The sequence below is a fragment of the Ailuropoda melanoleuca genome, chromosome 1, assembly GCF_002007445.2.
Source record: "Ailuropoda melanoleuca isolate Jingjing chromosome 1, ASM200744v2, whole genome shotgun sequence".
NCBI lineage: Eukaryota > Metazoa > Chordata > Mammalia > Carnivora > Ursidae > Ailuropoda > Ailuropoda melanoleuca.
This window is the reverse complement of record NC_048218.1, coordinates 66,284,230-66,311,225: the sequence shown is the minus strand read 5'-3', so window position 1 is coordinate 66,311,225 and position 26,996 is coordinate 66,284,230. Positions and strand designations below refer to the sequence as shown.

At 45.4% G+C, this 26,996-nt stretch overlaps 1 protein-coding gene across 19 annotated transcripts in view; it reads right to left on the bottom strand.

Annotated features, from left to right (window-relative positions):
- Nucleotides 1-26,996, bottom strand: part of KALRN (kalirin RhoGEF kinase) — a 641,300-nt gene that overhangs the window by 191,181 nt on the left and 423,123 nt on the right. For all 19 annotated transcript variants that reach the window (XM_034659631.1, XM_034659642.1, XM_034659663.1 and 16 more), the window contains exons 29-33: nucleotides 23,135-23,246; nucleotides 21,157-21,347; nucleotides 20,622-20,723; nucleotides 18,950-19,092; nucleotides 15,863-15,965 (exon numbers count right to left, since the gene is read on the bottom strand). In XM_034659631.1, the coding sequence (XP_034515522.1) occupies nucleotides 15,863-15,965; nucleotides 18,950-19,092; nucleotides 20,622-20,723; nucleotides 21,157-21,347; nucleotides 23,135-23,246 (651 nt within the window). The remainder of the gene's footprint in view (nucleotides 1-15,862; nucleotides 15,966-18,949; nucleotides 19,093-20,621; nucleotides 20,724-21,156; nucleotides 21,348-23,134; nucleotides 23,247-26,996) is intronic.

Here is a 26,996-nt window from a genome sequence, read left to right as displayed (position 1 = left end):
GAGAGAAGAAGGAAATCATTTTTTGAGACTGAGACTGAGGAAAAGTCAGACATCCAAATGGAAACACAGAGGCAACCAGTTGTAATGACTGTGCTCAGCACTAACCCTGCTCATTATGTGGCCATTTGGTCTTGAATTTGCTTGTCGGTTTTCTGGTTCCTCAGTAGAACTTAGCCTTCATACAGATGGGGACTGGCCTGTTTTGCTTCACACACATCTCCATCCTGGCACAGGGCCTGGCACATGGGGGGGGTGAGTGAATAAACTCATACGAAAACCGCCATGAGGAGTACAGTCACTTCAGAGCTATAATCTTGACATTTTTGTCATGGACATCAGAACTGAAGCAACAACTATGGTTGGAGATGGGGAGGATGTAGAGAAAGAAGAATCAGGAGAAGTTCAAGTGCAGCTCTCCCCGGAGCATGAGGTAACAACATGGTTGGATGGCAGAGGGACGGGAGCTGGCTGACAACATGCGGGAGAGGAGGTGTTGGAGTGAGATACTCGAGTAGGTACAAAGGATGAGATTCAGGGGGTTGCGGATGGGTTAACATTAAACTCTTTCTGAGTCTAGTGAAAAGATCAGAGAGTAAGATGACTGTGGTACATCTAGGTGAGGATAAAAGTAACCATCATGCCAAAACAAAAAACAAAAAACCCTCCGTTTTTTCTTGGATGCTAAACAGTAAAATCTAAATTCCTTTGAATGGTGTGCAGCGTCTGCTCTAATCTGACCCAAGCAATACTTCCGGTCTTATTTTTCACAGCTCACCTCACAACCCAGAATTCAACCAGGCATATCTACTCTGCATGCCCCAAACTCTTCCGATGTTTCCCTTTCTCCCTTACTGGCTCTTCCCATTTCATCCATGTAGAATGACCTTCCTCCGCCCCCCCTCCCAGTGCTGCCTGGATAAACTCTACCCACTCGGTAGAGTCTAACGCTGAAACTCCTCTGATCCTTCTGAACTAGGATTCTGATTTTCTTAATTACACCTGGTCCCAATTTCTAGATCTCTCTCTTATCCACAATGCCAAACATGTTATCGTATGTTTATTTGTTCTTCAGTTATTCCTTTCACAAATATTTACCGAGCACCTTCCATGAGTCAGTACTTTGCTAGATTCAGTGGAGGAGTGGGGATATAAAACAGACTATCCTTCTGTCCTCAGCGTGGTGGAGGAGCCAATCATATAACCACACAAATGCTTATGGTCATGAGGACAGGAAATAACGGTACAGGGCGTCGTGACAGATGTGACTTGGGGAAGGGACTTAGGCAATGGGTCAGGACAGACTAAAATCAGAGAGAAGAGAGGTTTGTAAAAGGGGTGGACTTAGGCATGGAAGGAGAAAGAAGCTTCCAGGCAGAGAAAACACAGGCCCCTATACGCATGCCCTGGGCTGGGAAGAACCCTGGCACATTCAAGGAAGCCCAGGCAGGCTGCAAGGCGGGACACAGGAGGAAAAATGGCCCCCATGAGGCCAGAGAAGTGGGCTGAGGCCCAGATCATGCAGTCGCATCGATCATGTTGAAGATTTTGATATTTATCCTAAGAACAAGGGACGCTAGTGAAGGGCTGGAAGCCGCAAAGTGACATGGACAGCTTGCATTTTAAAAAGATCATGCTGGCTGCAGAACAGAGAAGAGAGTGGAGGGAGGTAAGAGTGAATGTCCGGGGACCAGTTAAGATGTTTTGTTCATAGGCCATGTGTGAGAAGACAGTGGCTTGCACTAGATCGGATTCTACAGATGCTCAGTAAATGCCAAAGGAGGGTAGTCATCAGTCTTATTGGAGTCAATCACGAGGACTGAGAAAAGTTGAGTTTCATCTTTACAAATCATTCCACTAAGGTAAACCACAGTGAACATCACCTCAGTTCTCAAGAACCCCTTGGGAAATGTGCTGTCGGGATAATCAAATTTACTAAAGGTAAACACCAACATTTTATCTCCCCAATTTAACCATTTTTATAAATATCCTTGACTCTCTGCCTTCTTTTTTTTTTTTTTTAAAGATTTTATTTATTTATTCGACAGACAGCCAGCGAGAGAGGGAACACAAGCAGGGGGAGTGGGAGAGGAAGAAGCAGGCTCATAACGGAGGAGCCTGATGTGGGGCTCGATCCCATAACACTGGGATCACGCCCTGAGCCTAAGGCAGACACTTAACCGCTGTGCCACCCAGGCACCCCGACTCTCTGCCGTCTTAAGCAGAATACATTGAACATAATTTCCACTTCTGTTAGCAGTTATAAATACCAACATGAGTATTAATTATTAAGGGAGTCCTCAGACATGCCCAGTCATGATGCCTTCTTGGTACCCTTACTAAATAGAACCAAACTGTTAGAGCTTTAATTCATCCATCAGCTTTTGTTCTCAGAGCTTTTCTGCTTCCTCTTGCTGACAGTAGCTCAGCCTTTGTGGCTATTCGTGGGTCTAGACAGAAGTAACTGTCGCCCTTTCTAATTTTTCTATGGGCTAAGTAACTAGATGGCCATGAAGGTAAGAATTACATATAAAATCAAGATTTGAGAGACTTTCCTGTGAGCACAGATGTTTAGTTTTGCTATGTGAAGATTTCCTCCCTATATCTTGGATCTATTTGTTGGACAGCTGAGTTCCAAATCCAATATATTTATCACCTTTTTTCCTAACACACTGCATTGCTTTGGCTGTATAACCTGTTATATAATGTGTGACAATAACAAATATATTTCAAAAAGTCAAGTAGTTCTTATTCTTTCATTACAACAGAGGAGGAAAATTTAGGGAGCGACAGAAACCTGCATTATATATAAAGTTCCCATGTTGCTATACTATTCTGAGGAGAAATGGTGAATTATATTTTAAAATACTAAATGTAGGAAATGTCTCATATGCGACATCGTATGAACCTCTAATTTACAAATATGTTGATTTCAAAATGCCAAATTTCACGTTTATCAATACAAAATAAAGAGAGTGAAAAGATGCGCCACAGAGTGAGAACAGATATTTAGAACATGTATAACCAGTAAAGGACTAATAACTAGAATATTAGTATCTAGAATATGAAGAACTCCTAAAAATGCATACAAGAAACCCCTAGACAACTCACTAGATACATGGGCAAAAGGCTTGAATGGGGCATCATAAAAGAAAATCCAAAGGCCCAATAAGGACATGACAAAGTGTTCAACCTCTTTAGTGATTAGGGAAATGCAAATTAAAACCATTAGCAGATACTACCACATCCCCACTAGACCTGCAAGAATTTTGAAGTCTGACAATATCAAGTATAGGTGAGGCTGCACAGCAACTGAAAATCTCACACATACTGGTACGAGCGGAAGTTTGGTACCAGCATTTTGAAAAATAGTTTACACCAACTAGTAAAGTAGAAGGTATAGATACGGACATACCCCATTACTTAGCAATTCTTTTTTTGTTCACCTAGAAATTTCACTCCTTGCTTTACACCCTACAGAAACTCAAGCACGTGCACACAAGGATACATATAAAAAAATATTCACAGCAGTATTGCTCCAACAGCCCCAAACATCCCATGTAGAGAATGGATAAATTGTGGTATAGTCATACAACAGAATACTATACAACAGTGAAAATTAATGACCTATACGCATCAGCATGGATGAATTCCACAACAAATAAGTGTTGAGCAAGAGAAGACACACACACACACACACACACACACACACACACACACACACAGAGTATAATTCCAGTCATATAAAATTTAAGAACAGCCACACTGAAACTACATTGCTTGGGGACACATAAAAAGGAGGTAAAAATATAAAGGAAAGTAAGGACAGTATTATTATGAATGTTTAGAGAATGATTACCTCTAGGGGAGAAGAACAGGGTTGTGATCAGGGAGGGGCACACAGGGGGATTCTGGAAAGCTGGCAATGTCCTGCATCTATGACTTACATGGTTGTTTCCTGTATATTCACTTTATAATTGTCCATTCACTTGTTTAGGAGTTTGTATGCATTTTCAATGTACATATTTTACTTTTTAAAAAACCTAAAAAGTTTAATGTATACCAGATATTTATAATTGGGGATGTACTCTATCCATAGAAACAAAAGTATAATTAACATTAATCAGACAACCCCACAAGTTGCATTTGGGTAACAGTATAGATGAAATACTGTTTAAATATTTAAGTATATTTCAATAAAAACAAAGTTATCAGTTAAACAGTTAAACAAAACATACCAGAGCAATCATGAGTAAGGATTATTTTGAGAGTATCTGATATCAGATTGGAAAAGGCAAAAATATCGATGCTACACTAGCTTGCAAGACTGGGGGGAAACTGGCACTCTTACACACTCTCACAGGGAGTACAGACCGAGACAACATCCACACAGGGTAATGTGACAATGTGTATCAAAATTTAAAAGGGATAGTTGTACTTTTAGGAAGTTACCCTGTTACTATACTCATGATTCACAAGTGTGAGAAACTATATCCGTACAAAGCTATTAATTACAGCCTTGCTTGTAATGGCAAGAGATTGGAAACATCCCATTTACCCATCAATAGAGAACAAGTTAAATAAATTATGGTAATGGAATGCCACACAGCCACTACAAAGAAGGAAGCAGCACTACATGACCTACTGACCTACTGTATGATTACCCAAATTGGTTACATGGAAAAAGTGTAAAACAGTACTTACTGTATGCTGCTACTTGTTTAAACATTTTTAAGAAGAGTAAGTAAATATGAGCCGTCATGTTTTTAAAGAATCTTTCAGGAAGAATATCTACATTTTGAAACACATGCATCTATTACTACTTTGAAAGTTCGTTTCATTTTAAGAATCTTGAATGCATATGCTTAAGGAAAAACAGGCTTAATTACATTATTATGAGGAAGCACAAGACGATTTTGGTAAAGATTCTAATGAGTTTTTTGAACAGTTCCCATCAGAGTCAATAGCACATTTTTTTTAAAAAAAAGTCAAATCTACATCAAAACAAAATAATTCTTTTGACACAGATGTATCAGTAGGACTTCTCCTTTACATACTGTCCATGATTAGAACTATTTTGGGATCAAAACTGAAACAAAGGAGGAGAAATAGAAAGGAAGATGAACTTTAAGGCCAAGCTCAAATCTCACTTTTGGTATAGAAGCCATCCAATTTGCCAGGCTGAATTTGTTGCACAAAGTGGGTATGCTTCTGTTACAAAGCTTAGCAGACAGTGTGGTCAGCATGTCTCTCAGCTGACACTTTCTCTTTGTAACTTCTCGGGTTCTTAGCAAAGCAGCCAGCATAAAGGAAGTGCTAAGTACAACTGTCCCCTTTCATAAATACATGAAACGCATCCGCAGCCACTGTGTTTGGCATCACATGTAAGACACTTGGGGTGTGCAAGGACAGAGGTTGTTCTTATACATTCTGAATCTCCAAGGTATTTTGTCATTGGTGGACACTCAATAAAATTCCACTGAATAAAAGAATGAAATCATTTGAAATAATTTTCAAATATATTTGAAATAATTTTCTATTTTACCTCTAATTTCATTTTTCTCTGCTCACAGATCTTTTTTACTTGGTCATGGGTTCAAGGCTGTGCCAACTAGTTTGCTCTTTAAATAACACAACCAACCTAGTGGTCTGGACTTCATGTTCCCCTGTTAGAAACACTGTCTTGAGTTTAAAGGAGAACATATCCTAGAAATCTTTCTTTTTGGGGATTTTTCAAAAATATTTTCATGAATGCAACAAAGGTTCTTAATATCCTATGAGGAAAAGGCATAAAAATTGTGACTGCTCTTGTTTTGGGGGGTTGTGCATGCAGTGGGGGGTGGGAAGGGCTGGACTCTGCATTATAGAATTCAGATTCTGTAGTTCGAAGCACCTCCTTGAACAACCATTCCCCCCCCCCACTCCTCATCCCTTCACATCCTTTTTTTTTTTAAATTAGAATAATTCTTTCTTTCTTTCTTTTTTTCTTTTCTTTCTTTTTCTTTCAAGAACAACTTCCTTCTGATATTCCTGTTTTATGAGATAGATGAAATTTAAAAGTATTTAGGGGTTACACTGAATACTTCTTGCTCTTTTCTTTTTGTCTAGAATGTCTGTCCATGCCATGAACGTAAACCTTCTCTAATCAGGAGTGTGCTGATTGCCACCAGAGCCAAAAGATCGTGTGTGTGTGTGTGTGTGTGTGTGTGTGTGTGTGAGAGAGAGAGAGAGAGAGAGAGAGAGAGAGAGAGAGAGAGAGAGAGAGAAAGAGAAATCTGGCATTCTAATTTGAAATGGTTATGAATCAGGGAATTAAAAACTGCAGGACTACCTTCAAGTGTTCCCAAATGATCTTTTTAAAAGAAAGGCCGAGTTCTTTTTAGATAAAAGCTGCAATGGTAACAGTCACAGAGACACGTATGGAAGTAGAGGTTAAAACAAAAGTCAGTTCCAGTGAATTCCAAACGCCTTAACATTGAACATATTTAGGCTCACATCAGCAGGGAAGAGGTCAAGGCAGGAAAGCAAGGGGTTTTGTTTTGGTCAATGCCATATCCCATATGTCTAAAACAATGCCTGCTACATAGGTGAGTTCAATAAACGCTGATGGATTTGTGAGATAAAAAGGTGGCATCCATCAAAATCCCGAGGAAAAGAAAAGACAATGCCTTTTTCATCTCCTCTGGTGTTCACTAAGTCATGTCTTCCACGTGTATGGAAGCCCGTGACAGCAAATAGCAAACGAAATTTTTTAAACCCCATTCCTGCAGCTGAAGGAGGAGCTAGCAGGAGACAGGAGGCAGACAGTAAAAGCTAGAGGCTTTTTTCCCCTTTCAGTACATCATAAAGTTCAGAGAGGATACAAGCCCTTGCCATTGCCAGTGTTCAGGGAACACTCACTAAGCATTCCATGGCCAGCATCAGCAGAGGCCACGCAGATTAGAGGAACAGCTCTCCCGAGCTTGGAGTCAGTGTATACATCTCTCTCCAACTACCAATTCCAAACAGAGCCAAGTAGAGCATTAAAAAAAGGACAGGAGACGAACACTCTGAACTGGGAAGACCCAGCTTGCAGCCCTTACATCTGGGGAGGCTGCACACTGCCCACCAGCTCTGACACACAGCACGGCCAGGGCCACGTCTGCGCGGCACGTGGTGGGGAAGAATGGATAGATGGTCTGGTAGGGGGGTCTGCCTGAAACGACGGAAAGGATACCTCCCACGGGTCTCCTGTGCATAGTTCTGCATCTTCTTCTAGCAGTTTTCTCTCAACAGGAAGAGCGATCAGGGCAGAAGCAGGATGCTGCCCCCTCAGAAGGCATTTCCTACTTACTGCCCCGGGGACAGGCCCGGAGCCAAAGTCCCGTCCCCACTGTGGCTTCTTATAGAGGACTCCTAGGGAGGATGTTCACACGGGCTTCTCTTAACAAGGCCCTGTTTTCTGGCAGTAAGGATCACATCACCTCACTCCAATGCCACAAATCCTGAGACCCACACGTGCCCGTTTTCTGTCTACTACATCACACGGGTCGTGGCAGACCAGGTGGGCAGTAGCCATCAGCCGTGAGGAAGCAACACTAAGCTGCCAGGCAGGTAAACCCCAAGCAAGCGTTTCCAATCTACGCTCAAGATCAGGAGACAGGGTAATATTTACCCACTTGCTACCCAACAGGCTTTTCCCAAGAATGCCATGCGGTGGCCCCAGAGAACCTCTGTCATATTTTCACGGTATTGGTAGCTCCGGATGCAGCACAACCCCCATTTCAAAGCACCCTTCGCCTGTTCCATCCATTCTAGTCTCACCGCTCTGGCTCCAAAAATTAATTTCCAGCAACATTTCTGCCTGAAATTTCTGAAAGAGTTAATTTTCATACCCACCAGGTTGGCTTACCACCAGACACCATACTCCAGGTGTCACTTCTAGTCGCCCGCGAGTTCTACTTGCTAAGAACAATATTTCTCATAGCCTGTTTCCCCTACTACAGCTTTATTTATTTTTTTAAAGATTGTATTTATTTGTTTGAGAGAGAGAGCAGAGCAAGACAGAGAGCACATGAATGGGGGGAGGGGCAGAGAGAGACAGAGAAGCAGGCTCCTCACTTGAGCAGGGAGCCCAACGCTGGGCTGGATCCCAGTACCCTGAGATCACGACCTGAGCCAGGGCAGACACTTAACCGACTGAGCCACACAGGCACCCCGACCATTAGCTTTAATAAGGCATTTGTAGTCATTTTGTTCTGCACTGAAAGAACCTATTAGCTGACACAGAAGAAAAAAAAAGGTTAAGTGGTATGTCAAGAGGTCTGTGCAGAATACTCCAGTAAAATCCTTGCTCTGAGAGCCGTCACTTCTGTCTTTGCCCTTGGCCCCCCAACCTGTGCCATCTCCCCACTCGTGCCCCTCCTCCCAAGCAGGATGTGTCCGGCAGGAGGCATACTCACTTGGGTCTTGTTTGCCTTGGACTGTCACCAGCTATTCCACTTTAACATCTTGGCTTGCTCTCAAATTTGCTTTCTCCTTCCACCGAGATTTTTAAAAATAGAGTTAGTATTTATGTGGGGCTGCGGCAGGACTCACTGCTCCCAGGCAGCTTGGAAGCAGGGATCAGCGTTGTCACAACTCAGTGCTCACTGAAAAGCTCTCAGAGCCCAACCAAGAAGTTGCCTTGAGAGGCCTGAAGACACTGTCTAGGGCAGAATCCCAATCCCACCAAGGCCAGTCTATGAGTCACAAGTTTTTGGTATCAAAGATTCTGTGATAGGCATTCATACTTGGGAAGTTATCTTTCCCTGCTCTGCCACACGCCAGCCCCTGGAGGTGCTCGACCGGGCTATGGAACCACTGTGTAATTTACTTGGGTCATCACAGATTGGCATGGGCCAGGGCAGGGGGTGCAGAGGCTTCCAGAGAAGGGGGTAACAACAGTGTTTGGTTTTGCTTACAAGGTTCTAAAAGTTAAACGATCATGGTTACTACAAAAGTACTATGTTTTTAATCCAATTTAACAGGCAGGAGATTAAATTGGGATTCAGTCCTAGGTCTGCCATTAACTAACCAGCTTTGTGACTCTGAGCAAGTCACTTTGTTTCTTTTACACATGTCCATGAAGGCAGAGGGAGAGATGATCTCTAAAGTTCCTTTCTTCCCTGAGCTTCCATGTCTCCAAGGTCCAAACTCATCCCTACTCAGATCTGGCTTGTGGCCACCCCTGCAGCTACCACACACAGATCTAATCTACTGGTAAATCACCTTTTGCAGTTTCCCTATTTCTGTGACCCATCCCTGGGCCCTGCTGCCTCTAGAACTGAAGAGATGCCTCGAGGCTGCTGTGCTCTGAGCATCCTGAGAGCACTTCTGGGCCTCCCTGCAATCTGCGCGTGCACAGCGAGCTACTCATGGGCTGCTGTTGCTTATGAAACTTACTTGCTTTTCCACATGATTGGCAACTTTAAAAAGCAGGTCGCTCATGGGAGGTTTTTAAGCTATGGAGTATCAATCAAAATATTAGGTAAAATAATGACATTATGATTTTGCCACGTGAACCTAGGTTGAGTTTTCCAGCAAAGTGTACTTCACACCTGTTGGTCATTTGCAACAGCTGGAAGCCAGTCATTTATTTGATGAACTTTTCATTTAGAGGAAACCCTGCAACCTCAACTCCTCGCACTTTATCAGTTTGTTCTGAAAAGCCAGCATGTTTTTGTACTTATGTTGAACCTGCTCAGGAGAGGACGGAGCAGCGTTTCTGGGGAAGCAGGAAATCCCCTGCTGGGCCTTGCCCACCGCTGTCTGTCCCCGCCCTCCAACCCCCCCCCGCCGCAAGGNCCCCCCCCCCCGAGGAACTGTACTAGGAAAAAAGCTATTTTCAAACCTAGTCCTGGGCTGGGGTTATTCAGAACACTGGGGGGAAAAACATGATTTGCACTTAGAATTTGAAAGTGGAGATGGTGTTTTCCCTACTTTGGAGTGACTCACGAGTCCTTGAGAAGAATCAGGATGTCTCTACCTAGGATTCATATGCAATTCTGACCCACTGTGCTGTCGAGGTGGGTGTGACTGAGTCTCAGGACCACTTAGCTGATAAAGTCAAGTTTAAGTTTCTGATACATCCTCTCCAAGCCCTGATAACTGGAAGTACAATTATGTTCTCTTCTCATTTATTCAGGGGTTAGAAAGTGTTTTGCTACTAGATAGGATGCAACATGAATCTCTCCCTATAAAGAAATATTTTAGGGCCCTTAGGTCCCACGGAGACAAAAGGCAGAGTAGCAGAAGTGCTGAGGTATCTCCCCATCACATTTCCTTTCGCTTTTAGTAGAGTGCATTTAATGGGCCAGATCTCCAGCAGGTGCCTCACCTGCTCCGGCACCACAGCTAAATCTAAGAAGCTGTCACAATCACATTCTTGGAGGCTCAACCTTGGGTGGACCATCTTGATGGTTTTTAAGAATTTGTCAAGAAAAGAATATTACCCTGTGAGAATTGATAGGATGTTTATTAATCCTGACACTGCTGAGTTTCCACATTTCCAGATGTCTGGTTATCTCTTCAGTGGCAAAACCCAGTTATCTGTGGGCCCTTTAAACTCTAGAAAGCATGTTGCCCATTTTCTTGCATGGGAGTGCCTGGCAGTAACCCAGGCTGGGACCCATCACATGTCTCCTCTGCTCTAAACACTCTTTCATGCAGAATCATCACATGACAGCAGGGGCTGGGCCCTCGCCAATGCACCAATGCCAGGGGCTGGGCTCTCACCAAAGCACCTTCAAGAATTGAACTTTCTCTGACTACAGCTCTTACACCTAGTGGCTTGCTAAGCACTCTCAAGGTGCAGGTGTCAGGATTACCGAATTCTGATAAACCAGAAAAGGCTCTGGGGAAGTCTATTCTCAGAAGGCTCCTGCAGCCAGGCTGCCCCACCGCTTAGTATAGGTATCGTCTGTAGGCATCCTTTGACTTTCCCTTTAGCTGGGCCCTCACTGTCTCTAAGCTGAGCCTCCCTACCAATCAGTGAAACAAAATTTTGGCCATGACCCACTAAACTGATTTGACAGTACGGTTTAAAAACTATTATGTTAGATCCTGAAATCTCCAGGCTTCTTCACACACTTCCGTCTCCCTTCAGCACATTGCCATTATCAGCCCACCTTGTATCTTAGCTCACACTAGCTTGTTACTGAAATTCTTCGTTTAAATCACAGTCAGCTCTGGGATGTTCCAGCAGTGTTTTCTGCCCTTAGAATTTTTACAGAGAATAGCATCTGCAACTCAATTTCACTTCGACTTCCCTGTCTCCAGCCTGGACATGTCTAGAAATTCATGGTGATGTTTTGATGGAGAGTATCTCTGCTAGGATGGGTTCGTAATGTTCAATTCAATGAGCAATTATTGAGCGTCCGCAGCACGGCTACTCTAAATGGTAAATAGATGCACAGGGACCAGCCCTGTGCAGGTGGCCGCTTCTGTACCATTAGCTGGAAATTATTCGGCAGACATCCATCATGTTAAACAAGATACTTCTTCACTGCCGCCTCATTACTCAGGCTCACTTCACCAGAATTCTGTAACTCTGTATTTCTTTGAAGTGTGATTACCAAGTCCCATCACTTCCTAATACACATATAGGCAAAACACTCTCGACAGTGCCCAGAGAAGCAGGAGCATATTTTTGGACAAGAAAAGAAGGGCTCAGAGCGCAGCTGAACAAAGCAAGCACACCCATTTGCCTTCACAGAAATAACACTTCTGCATGGGACAGGTACAAGGTAGAACTTAACTATGCAGAACCACTGAGGATTAAACCAAAGCAATTGGGAGAAAGTGATTATTGTTATTTCCTGGAGCACCCGTGTTGGTTTTGTTGGCATTGACTGAAGAACAAAGAATATTAGACTGATGGCTCATCATGGGAGGATTTACAATGCAAGCGAGCAACCCCAGATCCTCTGTTATAGAGAAAAGGGGCTGCCCTCAATTTTGTCTTTTTAGCAAGAATTTGGATGAAGCCCCAGAAGGTATGTTTATCTGATAATGCTGGGAGATGTGGCTGACATACTGGACGAAATAACTTATATTCAAAATATGCTAGAATACTGGGATGGAACTAAACAGGAGAAAATCTCATAGATACAAAGTCTCCCAACACTCAGGTCACTAAATCAGCTGTAACCAGAGCAACCCATGAAAACAGCCATGGAGATTTGATGAGCCAACACTGGATATACTACTAGACACACGTACCATCATAGGGAGGAAACTACGCGTAGTAGCCCTAGAACAAGAAGCTGAATTTGTATTAGTTAGGTCACATCTGCAGTATTAGGTACCAATCTGGATGCCCCACTTTATTTAGCTCATTCTACACTGAAGGAAATCCAGAGGAAGGCAGCCAGGATATGGGAGGGTATGAAAATACATTAATACAAGGAACAGCCAGAAAAACTGAGGAATTCTAGAGAGAAGATTAGGAGAGAAGATGAGAAAACCATCTTCAAATACCTAAGTCCAGGGGTTGCCACTGGCCCAAGATGGTACAACTTAAGGATTAAAATGAATACCTGACAGTAATGGATAATAATCCAAATAACCCATGAGCCAATGCTGACAACAAATTCCTAAGCCTTAGATCCTCAGGCTAGCAAATGGAAAGAGGAGTAAAGCTGCTCTGTTCATAGACAGGTAAGTTGAAGCTACCTCCCTTTTGGTGGAGTCTCGACAAGAACCTTCTGACAGTTAGCTAATGAAGGAAGAGGGCAGAACTCCACTCAAGAAGCAGATCCTCACAGTTCGTGGAATATTATTTAGAGTGTCTAAACTTTCATTTTCCCTCGAATAACAGTGGGAAATTAACCCTTACTGAATGTCTAACAGGTGCCGAGTAGATGTGTTTGTCTTACAGATAGGGAAATTAAGGCACAGTAACTCACACAACAGGACACAGAAGGTAACCACCAGAGCTGGGATTTGAACCTGGCTGTGTCCACACTCCTTCCACCCCACCACAGCACACAAAATACACACAAGGTGTTTGGAGAGGTGCCCTAGGGCCCCGCACTCCTCACGTGGGTCTGCCGTGGCTCTTTAATGGTTACATTTTCCTCATCTACCAGCACAGCAGTGCCACTGTTCTAATTCCTCTGGATTAGAAGACGAAGACTGGGGTCTCTTCTAGAAAACTGTTGTTAAAATGACCCTGGTCCCTGAGAAGGGACTCTGCCCTGTTCCCTCCCCTTGAATATGGTTCAGTTTACCCGCAGCAGTCCATTTTTGTTACCTTGCTCTTCTTCAGCGTCTGCCCACCTGACCGCTTGGAAAGCAGCAGAGACCAGTCTCCCGGTCTGCTGGTACAGTTAGGGGAAACTTGAACCGTGTTGGTAACATCTCCGAACTCAAAGATACCACTTTCTGGTTGGCCTGATGAAGGAGAGTGTAGGTAAGGGGCACACGGCTGTCCTGTTATCACTGTTCTACATCAGAGAGTAAGAGCATTTTAAACTATAGTGCGTGGTCACAGACAGGCCCTCTCTTTTATTCTGAAGGTGTGACTATTTCTAGGTGATTTTTCAGGTTCCCTGTATAGAACACAGAATTTCGCCTCATCTCCAGACCCACTGCTCATGTTTCCTAGGGCCTGAGAAGGGAGATGGGGGTTCCTGTTCCCAACAAGCCAGGCTCTCCAGCTGACTAAAGCTTTCTGCTTGGACGTAAGGAAACGTCTAGGCTTCTGGAGCATATTTAAAAATACAATGTTGGTATATCTGGCTGCTTTCAGACCAGCTGTTTTAGCTGCCTCCTGATGCTGGAGTTTCCTGAGATCAAGGACTGTGTTCCCTCTGTTCATCCGTCCTACAAGTCTTTCCTGAGCATCGTGTGTGCTGTGGGCCAGGGGCAGCAGTGAAGCAGACAGACAACCCTGCCCTTGTCAAGGCTTAACAGCCTGGCTAGAGAGACATACATCGAACGAGAATTACACAAATAAGGATTCACATTCAACAAATAGCCCACATCTCTCTACAGTATCCAGCACAGAGCTTGGTACATGGTGGGTGCTTTTTCAAGAATATGTGACTAATGTTTTGTGGAATGTGCAGAAAGACTGACTAGCTGAGTTCATCTTAGCATTGGGAGTACAACTCCTTGACCTTTGGAGTGAGAGAAAAAAATGACAGTGAAGCAGAATGATCTGGGTTCTAGTTCCTGCTTTTCCATGAACTACTAGAATTGTCCTGGGTGAATCACTCAATCTGGGCCTCAGTTTCCTTATTTGTAGAATAATATGTAAATGACCAGGATTCTTCACAAATCGTGACATGCCTGCCATCAGAAGTGTTCTAATTTGGCTCACTTACCTTGCCAGAAGACAAGGAATGGCTGGAGCCGAAGACAAGACAAATGGCTCTGGCACAGGGCTCTGTGTCTAAGTCAGGGCTGTGGAAAGATGCAGTAGCAGCGGGAAGGGAAGGATCCCCTGGACCATGAAACTAAGAGGCTCTCTCTGAGAGAAGCATTTTGCTTCCCACCCACTGACTGTTTAAAAAGAAACACTCATTCATAGGATATTCTAGGTTACATTTCTAAACAACAGATCAGAGGAGAAAGGAAAGTACAGGAATAGTTTTCTTTGTATGTTTTTACAAGTGGAAAAAACCAATTTTCCATCCACTCTGATAGTCAAAAATGGCTTAGAAACTTGAAGGCAGGATGTCAGACAGAATTACCTTGAATGTTCTTGAATACTAGTCTAGAGCGTGACTTAGCACCGTGATCTTGGAAGGTCTGGGGCACAGTCTTTTTTTTTTTTTTTACCCCAGTAAGAAAAAAAAAATCAGGAAAAATCCTAATGAATGCAGATCATTTTCAAAAAACCCCATAACATAGAAAACAAAAATGAAGCAAGGACACAGTCTGTTGCCTGAGGCTGAAGGACCAGACCAACACACCAGGTCTTGATAGACAAGGGCCAAATCATCTTTGGAAATCCATCTCCTCATTCACAAAATCACTAACATGCAGCAAAAGATCATCTCATATTCACTGGCCCTGAGGTAAGCAAATGAGAGAAGGGTTGGAAACAAAAATCTTCCCGTCCCTGCTGCAAATTTAGACAGCTGAATTCTTCCCCTGGCTTGAACAAATACACTGGGTCTTTGCTACAGGCCCCTTTCTTGTACTCTCCTTCAGAGCTCCTACCTTTTGCTTACTTGCTCCAAAATATAAGAGACCAAGTGACCAGGCTTTCTCACAAAGACTACTATATCCCTCCAAACTGTTTCCCACACCACTTCTTGGTCCTCTGCCCCTCAGGAACTGAGACCCGACACTCTGGCCAGAGGAAAGCATCCTTTCTGCCGGAGACCCTTCAGAGAGGAGGCCCCTACCAACCAGCATCTCTGGCCATTTGCCAAATCACTGGCATTGGTTTAACTTTAGTTGAGCCTCTTCAATCATTATAAATATGAGCCAGTCACAGCCACTAAGGTCTCAGGAAACTATCCCAGCCTCAGCCCCTTAAGTTCAGCCTCCCAGGAGGCAGAGCCACCCAAGCAGCCCAGGCAGGGCGTCTCCGGAGGACAGGAGACCCAGACCCTCTCACCCTTCACCTCTGCCACACCCTTGTCACATCTGCTAAACTCCCATGACAGGAGAGATCTGGCTGATCACCTGGTCTTCTATCCCCTCAGACAACATCTCCACACGGTGACATACCTTCTCCAGCCCTGCTCTTAACACTTTGGCTGGCACAAAGAGACAACTGCCTCCTGAGGTTGGGCTCCATAGTGGGAGAAACTCCTCTGGGGGTAATTCTCCAGGGGTGGGTAAGCCAACAAGAAGTCTTAGGGGAAGGAAGGCTGGGACACTGTCCTACCTTGTCACTGTCCACTGTATTCTGAGAGGTCCTGGAGGCGATGGAGATGGTGTCTGGCTGGCTGCTCCCATCCCCCTGGCTGTCAACATCCTCCACTCCATCCCTGCAGGAAGAAGAGAAAAAAAAAACAGGGGTGGGGGTGGGGGGAACCACTGTGGGTTTAGAGCACACAAGGATTTCCAGCTGGGCTGGCAGAGCAGAGCCTCAGCACTTTCTAGCAGGGATTTGTCTAAAATTATCCCACTAAAGGGAGCAGCCCCATGTGATTTTCAAAGATGTCACCTCTCGCACTTAAAAAGCACACAATCCCTACGCTGATAACTAAGCAATAACTCCTCTGGCCCATGGTACAGAGGAGGTGATGATTTATTTATTTATTTTTACTGGAAATGGGTCTATAATAGGCAGTTGGAAGAGGTCCATCCTACTTAGAACCTAGGCTTCTATCCAGCTGACTGGGTGATCGCTGACAATCCTAGAGTTCAAGGTATTCAAATAGTCTTTCTGCATGCTGAGGGAGGATGGGGGTTAGTTTATAGCTGGCCTATAAAGAAAACAGAACTGATAAGATTTTTTTCTTGACTTGTCTTTCTTCTGTTCAAGAAAATAATGTGAGATATTTCTTCCAGAGAGATTATCTTTGGGAAGTTGCCGATGTTGGATGCTCAACTCCTGGGTATGGAGGAAGAGGTCATTTCGTTCATTTTGGTGGGTCTTGTGGATCTCGTGCCTGTCTCTGATGACTTCTTATCAACACAGAAGGCCAAGGCAGCATCTCAAAGACCCCAGCTTGCACAGCAGCTTTCTGAGTCAGCTGTGCTCCTGACATCTGCAGCCCTTCCTGGGTTGCTGGACCATAGAGCTGTCCCACTCACATATCCCTTCAATTCTCCAGCATAAGAATTAGGCCTCAATCCTGCACTGAACCCATAGCCAGGGCCAAGTGGGACTAAGTGCCTGGGAACTGGAGAAGGCTGAATGGTCAGTGTCATGAAAACTGAAGGAGATGTGGAACAGGACTTGGATAAATGAGCACAAAAAGTGCCAGCTCTTCCCATGGAGGCTTATGAAAGTCCCACCCCTGATGCTGCTTATGGAGAGGTAATGGCATTAGGGACTTGCTGCCTGAGGATGACACCACGTGGGCAAAATGCCTCAAATACAAAGTCGCCTCAGAGTCTAAACGATTACAGTCTGGTGCACGTGGACACGCGTGTGCACATGAGCATGCATATGATACACAGGCATATACACAGTATCTCCCAGTCTTACAAAGGGTCTTTTCCTGCCTAGAATGCTTCTAGGTCAACTGCTTTCTCATCACCACTTGCGGGGATGGGAAATGCCAACTTATTTCAATAATAAAAGCCACATGTCTGTAGGAAGGAGGATCTGCTGTAAAATGGAATTATGTGATGTGTTTCAAAAAACCAAGAATAAAGGACTCTTAGATCATCTGCTGCTTTAGGGATCTGGGCCGCTGCTCCCCACCATTTGCCTATAGTTGAGAGTTGGCTGTACTTTGTGCTTCCCACCCTTCTGGCCCATTGTGGGCCCTTCTGGTCCACGGCAGATGAAGCCAGTTCTGGGAGATGTGGGGAGCCAATCCAGGAGTGGGGGTTGGTGCTCTCCAAGCCAATTCACTCCTCCGTCAACTCTGTCCCCACCTCCTGGGAGCCGAGTGAATGAAATGACAGATAGCCCGACCGCTCTCTGCAGAGTCTGCCCAGGGTTTTCACACTCTTATTTCAGGACAATGACAGAGGAATGGTGGGGGCATTTCCAAGACAGGTCCATCTCATGTTCTACAGATGTTCAGACTCCACTACTGAAGGAAAGAGGGGCTCTTTCACAGAGACACTTGAGCCAGCCTCACCCGAATATCCATCCTTTCCTGCATGCTCTTGGACATTGAGCTCCTAGAATATTCCCACTCTACCTTCTTTATTAAAGTAGGGTCTTTCTGCAGCACGGCGGGTCCCTAGTGCTAAACTAAGTCTGCCCCTTCCCTGGACTCTGGACATGGGTACCTGAAATAAAAATAACCCCTCCTCCAATACAGCCATAATTTGTCATTCCAGCACCGAGAGGTGACCTCATCCTGGCCATGCAGGTCTTGGGGCTTCTGCCCCGTGGAGGTGTCTCTCCCTACCTTAGTCACACTCTTCTTTTGGCTGTCACCTCCCTTTGTACTAATGCTGCTACTCTGCAGGTCCTCAGGTCCATGTATCCTGGTTGGCACCAGAAGGTCAACTAGATCTTTGGGATTTATTCCATTCATGATGAGGGGAGGAAGCCTGTTACCATCAATGACCATCGCCACCAGAACTCTGCTTTTTTTTTTTTCCCTAGGGTTAACATGATGTTTTTATATGCTTTCTTTTGAAGTGCTCTCTAAGAGTCATTGTAGGTGACTGTCACATGGAGACTTGAGAAACAGACACTTAGGAAGTCTTCCACCAGTGTAGGGCAACTGGGATTTGAAGGGCCCAGAGACGTGAAGATACAAAAAATCAGCCCCTTCTGCCCTATCACCTTGCTTATCTCAGATAATTGAAGGTGAGGATTCAGGGGTTACAGAAGAGCTGCAGTGATAACCCCACCACACCATCCCCCTGCCCTTACCATATACAAAACTCCTTTACTGTCTAATCAGTCCACTCGTGGCCTCCCTCCCTCCCAAAGTCTTCCCTGGGCACTCTCTCTCCGGCTCATCTAAAGTCCCCTCTTGATGAATTTTTATAGCATTTACTGTCCCCTCTGGTGGCACTGGTTCTTCTAGTCTAATTGTTCCACGTGTGAGATACAATTGTTAGATGGTTCTCGAGGGCAGGGGCTCATTGTCCACTTCCCCTTGTCTTCTCAGAGCACCCAGCAGTATCTGAAATAAGAGGTGCTCACGGCAGCCCTGCTGCATGTAACTGACAGTAACTGGTGAGATGCTCAGAGGGGAGATTCCTCATCTTAGATAGGACTTCACAGGGGTGCCAACTGAAGAGCGCACCGCCCCGTGGGAGCAGAGGGCGACCCCACTCCCGCTCCCGGAGCATGTGAGGCAGTGCTTGGTGGGGCAGAGACGCTGGTTACCTCTTACTATTGTTCCTCTGTTTGGCTGGTGTTTTGGGGAGCTGAATTGGCTCCTTTAAAGCTCCTTTCAGGTGAATGATCCTTTCTTGAATCACCTCTCGAATGTTCTTGATCCACTCCTGCTTGGTTTCTATGTTGGAGGCCTGAGAATGCCACAAAGAGAAAGAGTAAACACCCCATCTCCCTTTGCCCTGCCAAAAGCAGCTCTCAATCCTCCTCCTGCAGGCTTAACCCATTATTTTCAAGGACACCAAATTTTTGAGGAGCTCATTTCTCATTTTACATGTATGACTCTTCAATCCGTGGGACACACTTCTTCAACTCCTAGAATGGGGCTAAGACATCAACACTCAATGTAGACTTGTACAGGAGTGATTTTCAAAGTATTTAATACTCTGTGTGGCACTGACCAATACTGACATCTGCCCTGGGACGCCTGGGTGGCTCAGTCAGTTGAGCGTCTGCCTTCAGCTCAGGGCATGATCTCAGGGTCCTGGGATCGACACCGAGTCAGGCTCCCTGCTCAGTGGGGAGTCTGCTACTCTCTCTCCCTCTGCTGCCCCTCCCCCACACTTGTGTGCTCTCTCTCTCAAATAAATAAAAAAAGTCTTCGAAAAAATACTGCCATCTGCCCTGGGGCTGCAGCATATGTGGAGGTTCCCTGCTGGGCCAGGGATGAACACATCAATTGCTAGATGCTGGGGAGGTCTGGGGAGCACTGGAAGGGGTAGCAAGGGGTATCTGAAGGCCATGGCTATTTACCAAGGGTACAGATCCATGAGCATGTTTAACTCCTTGCATGGCTACATACGTAGGTTTGTGTTGACTGAAAGTCAGTGCTGGGTTTTTAGCCTGGTAAACACTTTCACTGAAGGCACTTCTACCATTTCATGACTATCCTGTTTGTCTTTGTGGAATTTTTTTTCAGGTAATTCTGTCTCATGGCAGGTAGCAGCTAGTCTGGTAATTCAGAGGGAACAAGTGTGAAGCGTTTGTCAGGGTCGGACCATCTCTTCCTTGGTGGCAGCCACCCTGATAAGCAAATGACTGGAGGGAGCCCCATCCGCAGGATCCCTTCTCAGTTAGACGCACATTACCGCAAGCCTCAATTCCCAGGTTGCATGTGCTCTGGAGAGCTGGAATGACTCCTTAAGGTTGTCATCTGGTGAAAGGCCCTTTCACCAACATAGGTGCCATGCTAGTGTAATTTACTAGAGCTCTAGGATGTACGTTTCTGGAGGACAAGATCCATCTCTCCTTAGTTAGAAGCAGCACTGAGCAGAATACCTTCTACGTAGAAGGTGTGCAAGAAAAAGTATTGGATGAATGTGGAGGAAATCAAGGTATCTTTTGTCAAAAGGTCAGTTGTCCTTGTCCTTGAAGGGGACATAGGGACAGAATATATTTAAGTGGGCCCTGCTGAGACAGCCAGCAGGCCACTCCCTGCCTCCCTCCCTCTAGGTGCACAGGAGGGGAGGGACTTAGGAGACAACTGGACTTTGAGATTTCAAGCCTACTTCCATGATAGAACTTGCTTTTTAATACCCAGGGGATACTGCCCGCCCCGCGGAGTCTCCAGGCCCCAGCTTTCAGGAAGGGCATGCTGCAGCCCTCTGCCCTCCACCTGCTTCCCACAACCCTGGCCCAGTGCCCAGCAGAGAGCAGCACTTACTTTCAGCACTGTTTTATTGTCTGAGGAGGGGGTGCGCCCAGACCACAAGGCGAATTTGCAGGGATCACCTTCTACGTGCTCAGTCACACCCAGCTCTGAGGTCTGTAGACAGGAAATGCCTGTGAGAGGCGGGGAGGGGAGGGTAGTGGGGAACTTAGGGCTGGGGTGGGAAAGGGAAAGGCAACAAAGAGAGGACCGAGGGAGGGGCTTCTGTCAATCACACTTCAACAGACTGGATGCTTCATTCATCTACCGGGGATGAAAGGGCCTACAGGCGCCCGCCAGATTAGCAGGCGGCAGGCAGGGAGGGTGAAGAGGGAGGCGCTAAAAGCAGACAGCAAGAAGACCGGTGAACTCTAAGATGCAGAAGTGGGAGTCGAGGGGGGCAGCTTTCCACATAGGAGGCATTTTCATTTGTCCAGGATGGTTTGGGTGTGGTGCCAGGGGAGAGATGAGCAGAGTGTTCCAGAGCCCTTTGTGCCCAAGGGCTGTATGACAACAGGGAGACTTGTCTTACCCCAGCTGCCCCACCTACCAGTAGCTTGTTCTTGTAAACATATTTCGTGTGTCCTGAAGAGTCTTTGATCTCCTTGCTAAAAACCAAAGAGATCTCGAAGAGGAACAAGTGCCGTTCCCGCCCCTTCCGGATCAGCGACTTTGGGTCCCACACTTGGAAGGCATCCTGGAGAATCAGCTCTCCCTGTACATCCAGGTTCTCGTCGAACCCTGAAAGATACCCATTTCCACCCCGGGTAGTCTCTCCGGTACAACTTGGGTGCCACGTTCCACTCCCCTCTTGGAAAGGGTTCCCTGACTATGAGCCCTCCATTTATGCAACGTTGGCTCCCTCGGCTGGTTCCTGAGACTCCTGAATACTTGAGGAGACAGCTCTAGGGAGCAGTGAGCAGATCCCCCTTCCCGTACCACGTCTCCTACACACAACCGGGATTAGTGGCATCTTCCCAAGGCCTGGGACCTCCTGCGTGGGCATACCCCATGTCTCCCTCTTCCTGTAGCTCCCCACCGACTCGGAGCGCCAAGTGGGGCTGAGGACAAGCACTGCTGGATGGAGGATGCCCCTGACTCCACTTTATTTGTCCTTACTTTATTTCTTATACTCCATTCCTAGAACTCTAACCTTTGATGGCTCCTATACAGTGCGGTGCACACACCTTCAACAGTTACATTTACTCTACTTTAAATTCTAACAGAGATTCTAAACTTAGTATGCGTAAGAATCACCTGCAGAGCTCATCAAAACACAGATTCCTACCGACCCCGCCCCCCAAAAGACTGGGATTCAGCAGCTGCCCAGGAATCTGCTCTCCTGACGAGCTTCCAGGTATTTCTGCTGCTCATCCACAGACTGTACTGGGAGCAACTGGATTCAGAAAATAGGCCAGGAACAGACTGGTGGAGAAGGGTGCTTAGAGGGGAGAACACCCAGGGCTGGGGATGAGGATGGGGTGCAAACAGAAAAGGGTGGAGAAGCTGTGGCAAGAGGAATATGTTCAGGTGACTAGTGCTCAGTCTGAGGAAGGTCACCAGGGCTCCACTGCATGGAGAACTATAGCTTCCTCTGCTTGGGGTGGCCAAGCAGTGGGGAGTGGGGAGAAGTGGGGAGACCAGACCAAGTCTTCTAGATGGAGTGGGGGGATGGGAGATGGAGCCCGGAGGAGAAAACACAGCCCACAGAGTGCACTTCTGTCCCTCAACACCTGTTTGCCAGGCCAGACTGGGATGCCGAGTTTGAACTCCGCTAACTACTCTGCCCCAGCATGGCTGATCTGCACATCTGTTCTGCAGTGGTAAGAGCACTTTATTGGCGTCTCATTCCACCCGGTCTCTGGGTCCCAAGAACACTGTTCCAGTCGACTACATGTACGTTGGTGAAGTCCTATCAGGTCTGTCTGGCTGGACTTTTCTCACCTGCTAGGAAGGGCATAAGGGTGGCTGCACACCAACGCGAATGTACCTAATGCCACTATGCTGTACACTTAAAAATGGTTAGGATGGTAAATTTTATGTTATGTATATTTAATTGCTATAGAAAAATAAAGGCACGAGGCTGGAGACCTTGGGGGTGCATGCTCGCGCTCATGCACGTACGTGTGTGTGTGTGTGTGTGTGTGTGTGTGCGCATGCGCACGCATGCAGGATTTCTACTCATTCTGGTGACAAACACAAAGCCAAAGCTATACGGGTGAACAGGACTGCTGTGGGGCAGGGCTCTAGCACACTTTTGGTGGGGAAGATGGCCTGTACTAGACGACCTCACATGTAGCAGTTGTCTACGTACCTTAAACAACTTGGGCCTGGTCCTACCTGGAGGCAGGTATTGGTCGAGTTGGCCCCTGTGGGGCTCCTCTCACACCTCCTGAGGCCCTATGTCCTCAACTTTTCCAGCCTTGCCTCTTGCCTGACTTCATGCCACTTCCCTCCCACGATACAAGCTCCCTGGGCTTAGGAAAGGAGGAGGCTCCCCCGGGGAGGCTGGGAGGACAGACGGCTACCTTCCAGCATGCTGACATGCATGGCATCATTGGCTTTCTTTGGGACACTGAGCATCACCTCCAGGCCATCCTTGAGCTCCCCCTTCCCTTCTTCACAGCAAGTTAAAAGTTCCTGGGGAAAAAGTCCAGACACAATTAGAACCATTTGCCCCAGGTTCCCTACCCTCCCACCACCTAAGCCATCAAGGTGATTATAGACAAACTTCATTCTCTGTAATGGCTCCCTCTAAGCTATAAGGAAAGTGGGGTGGCATGTTATCTCCAAGAATTCAACCACATTGTTCTTCCCCAGACTGAGCATCCTCAGCTCAAGCTAACCTAAACTAACTCAATTCAACCCAACTCTCAAATGCCTGGCACTGTGAGTCCGCAACCTAGGGCATTCTCTGTCACTTGACTACTCTCCTGGAGAAGGGAGTACCCCTGGCAAAGCACACAACAGAGGGTCAGTACTGCGGAATCACAAAGAGAAGACAAAAATTGTGCAAAGGATGCACAGCACTCATGTATCCTTGCGCAACCCATTGCTGGCACCATGTTTATGTGCGTCCTCCTCTGCCTAAATGCTGACTTCCACCATACTGGGAGCAACTTGGGGTTGCACACATTATAGGTTTACAGCGTTTCAGAGTTATAAAATATTTTCAGGTCATATAAATCAGGAGCTCCTAACCTGGGGCCAGTAGATGGGATTTTGGACTAGTCCTTTTTGAATCTTAAATCTAGAATCCAAGCCCAGTACTCCATCTGCCATGTCAACCCTCTCCCCCATGACCTCCACCACACTGAGACTTCCCAGAGCATGCCCTCTCTTACTTCCTCATTGAAGACCAGGTTATTATTATCTCCATAAAAGACATATAGCATCTGCTTGATGTAGAAAAGATAATTTTCAACTATCTTAAAAATCATAAGGACCATTTGAAATGATGTTCGCCAAGACAGAGGAATGCTGGCTTTCATTTTTCCTATGAGGGTTATTGTAAATTTTGCTCATTTTGATACTGGGAAGGAAACAGTTAAGCAACAGATCTGCAGTCCGTACTCTCTCCTTTTAGGGAGTAGGGGGAGGCAGGGGATGGGTGGATGGGTAAGATCCACTTCCAGGAGAGAAAGAAGTTGACCAGATCAAATCTTGTCAACATGTTAATGTCAGACCTCCTGGCAAATAAATTAATGGTAAGAGCTAGCGGGAAAGTCCTTATCAATGGAACGCTTCTAGTAGGATATATCTGGCCTAAGACTTCTTGTGGTTAACAAACCTGAATCTGTGGCTTAAAGGGCATGGCTCCCTGTAAACTACCCCAGATACTATGCAACTATATGAGTAAAAAGTTAGTATATTTCATAAACAAAATGGCTCTCTTAAGGGTAAATGATCTGATACGACATACACCATTCAGAAGATCTGCATGTTAGTCTGGGTCATAGCACATCCTGAGGCTCCAAGAAAGGACTTGGAGCTGTTGGTGGTGCTGGACTTCTCTGTGCTTTATCTCTGCCTTGGGATTATTTGTATCCTTGACATTCTTAGTAAAGCTTTATACTTGGTAAGATATCTGAAGAGTGAGCATCTGACATGAACATCCACTCCATTGTGTCATCTCAGATACACTGCCATATGAAGAAGGGAGCTTTGAGTGTCCAAAGTAGAGGTGAACTGCCTCGAGCAGGTTTGGGAGGCAGAAGTGGTCAGTTCTCAGCTCTGACCTCGGCTCCAGCCAGTATAATGGCATCATTGTTCAGAAAGTTGCATTTATTTCTACCAACCTGAAGTTCTCTGATTCTCCCCAGCCCTTTCCTAATTTTAAACCTCCTGACCTTGCTCTCATACATCCTCAAAGGAATTTCTAGGCAGAAGCATAAGAGACAAATATGAAATATGGTTCAGTGTGTGACAGAAAACACCGACTGGTTCAACCCCCAAAGCAGTGTGGCAAGTCCACCAATCAGCCAGCAAAGCCAGTAAGTTCTCCTTGGATCCTTGTTATAGCTGATACTAAGGAGAAGCCTCCACATTTAATTTAGACTCCAAAAGGACAGCTGTAGCAGATTTACATGGAGAATATTGCACATCAACTGACATATAGTTTTTATTTTCATGCGACACCCAAAGTGAGGAACCCCAGAGGATACTAGTAATTAAATATCGATATATTTGGAATAAAACTGTCTTTAATGAGAAAATAAATCCCACATTATTTATAGTAAAAGCTCAGCAAACTATTTTTCTTTTACTCAGCAGGTACTCTGCTATCAGTGCATTTATGAGTTCCAAATCACCTTAGTAAGTCTTTTTCCCCCAATAATTTTACAACTTCTCCACAATCAAATTCCCACTACCTCATTTTTTTCCTTCTCACTTAACCTGCACAGTCATCTCTTCTTAAGACACTCAATTACAGAATGAAGGCCTAGCACCCACCCCTCCATCACCTAAAGCAAAACACAGGGCACTCTATCCATCCTCCACTTCCTTCCCTTATCTGTGTCACAAAATTATCCTGGGAACCTCAGCCCCATGGGATTCAAAGGGAGAGGTGAAATGTTATAGTTCTCTTAGAACTGGATCTTACTTGATTTAAAGCACTGGCAGTGTGAATGGGCGAGTTTCTGTTTTGTTTTTCTTTTTAATTTACCACCCCACCAATTCCTGAAAAGGCACTGGGATACTTAAATTTAATAACCACAAAAATAAATTTAAAAAAAATTTTCTGGTATAAGGAAACTCATGTAAAGGGTCAAGCATTAAATGGGATAGGGAAGGAGGGGATAATTATACACAGAAATCTGGGCTAAGGAGAAACTAGTAACAATACAGTAGTAGTTGTAACAGGACTCAATGCTAATTATCTGATAGTCTAAGGCAAAGGAGCTAAAGCTTTTGTGATTTACAGGTAGAGGGCACTCCAATGATTTTGGAGAGAACACTCGTACCCCACTCTGAGATCTTATGAGAGTTTCGGTGAATCTTTATACAGGGAACTTAAAAAAACAAAGATGACACCTTCAAAAGCAATTCTGCTAAAACAGCCAAGATGCTCTGCACGTTGTTACTTCTCACACAAGGCCTCAGTAAAGGCCAAGTGCATGATGCTGTGTGGTTAATTCTCTAAGGCATCTCTGCAGCGCTGGATGACTTGAGTGCCTGGAAGCAGAAGTCCAAAAAGTCTCTTCTTGGGGACAAGGAAAGAAGACCTTTGAAGGTGGAAGCCAGAAGGACACAGGGGAATTAGTCCCTGCCCTGACCTGGAATGGGGAAGAGGCCCAGAATGTGGGCTGGCTGGTGCCCCCACTCTTCTCATCATGGAACTACGCTGCTAAGCAGGGAGACTCTAGGGGTCCTTTGGGGGGAGGCACACTACTCCAGAGTGAGTAGAAACCTAGATTTGAAACTAAACTAGTTTTCAGGTTTAGTGAAGTTAGAATATGTGAGATTCTTCAAGCATCTCTACATGAGTTGAATTTCAGCAGATTTTCTCTGGAAATATACTACTTAGAACATGCCTCTCACTGTCCCTATGTCCTTTGCAAATGAGGAGCCACCAGCAAAATACTCAAACTTAGGGAAAACTCCACCCTTATACCTTGATAATTGACATACATAGGGGTTACATAACTGCTTATAATATCCATTTCCCAGGCTTTCTGTGGGGGAAATGTCATATTTTCAGACAGCGTCTCCTTCCTTAAGAAGAATCGGCCCAAATCACTTCATATATTTTATATGTATTTCATATAATTTGATTATTTGAATTTTAAAGAAAATATTTTGGAAAAAAGCCAAATCTTTTGCTTGGCTCCAAAAGAACCCCTACCTAACATATGGGATCCTCCAGGCACAAGAGTGTCTTGTGTTTTA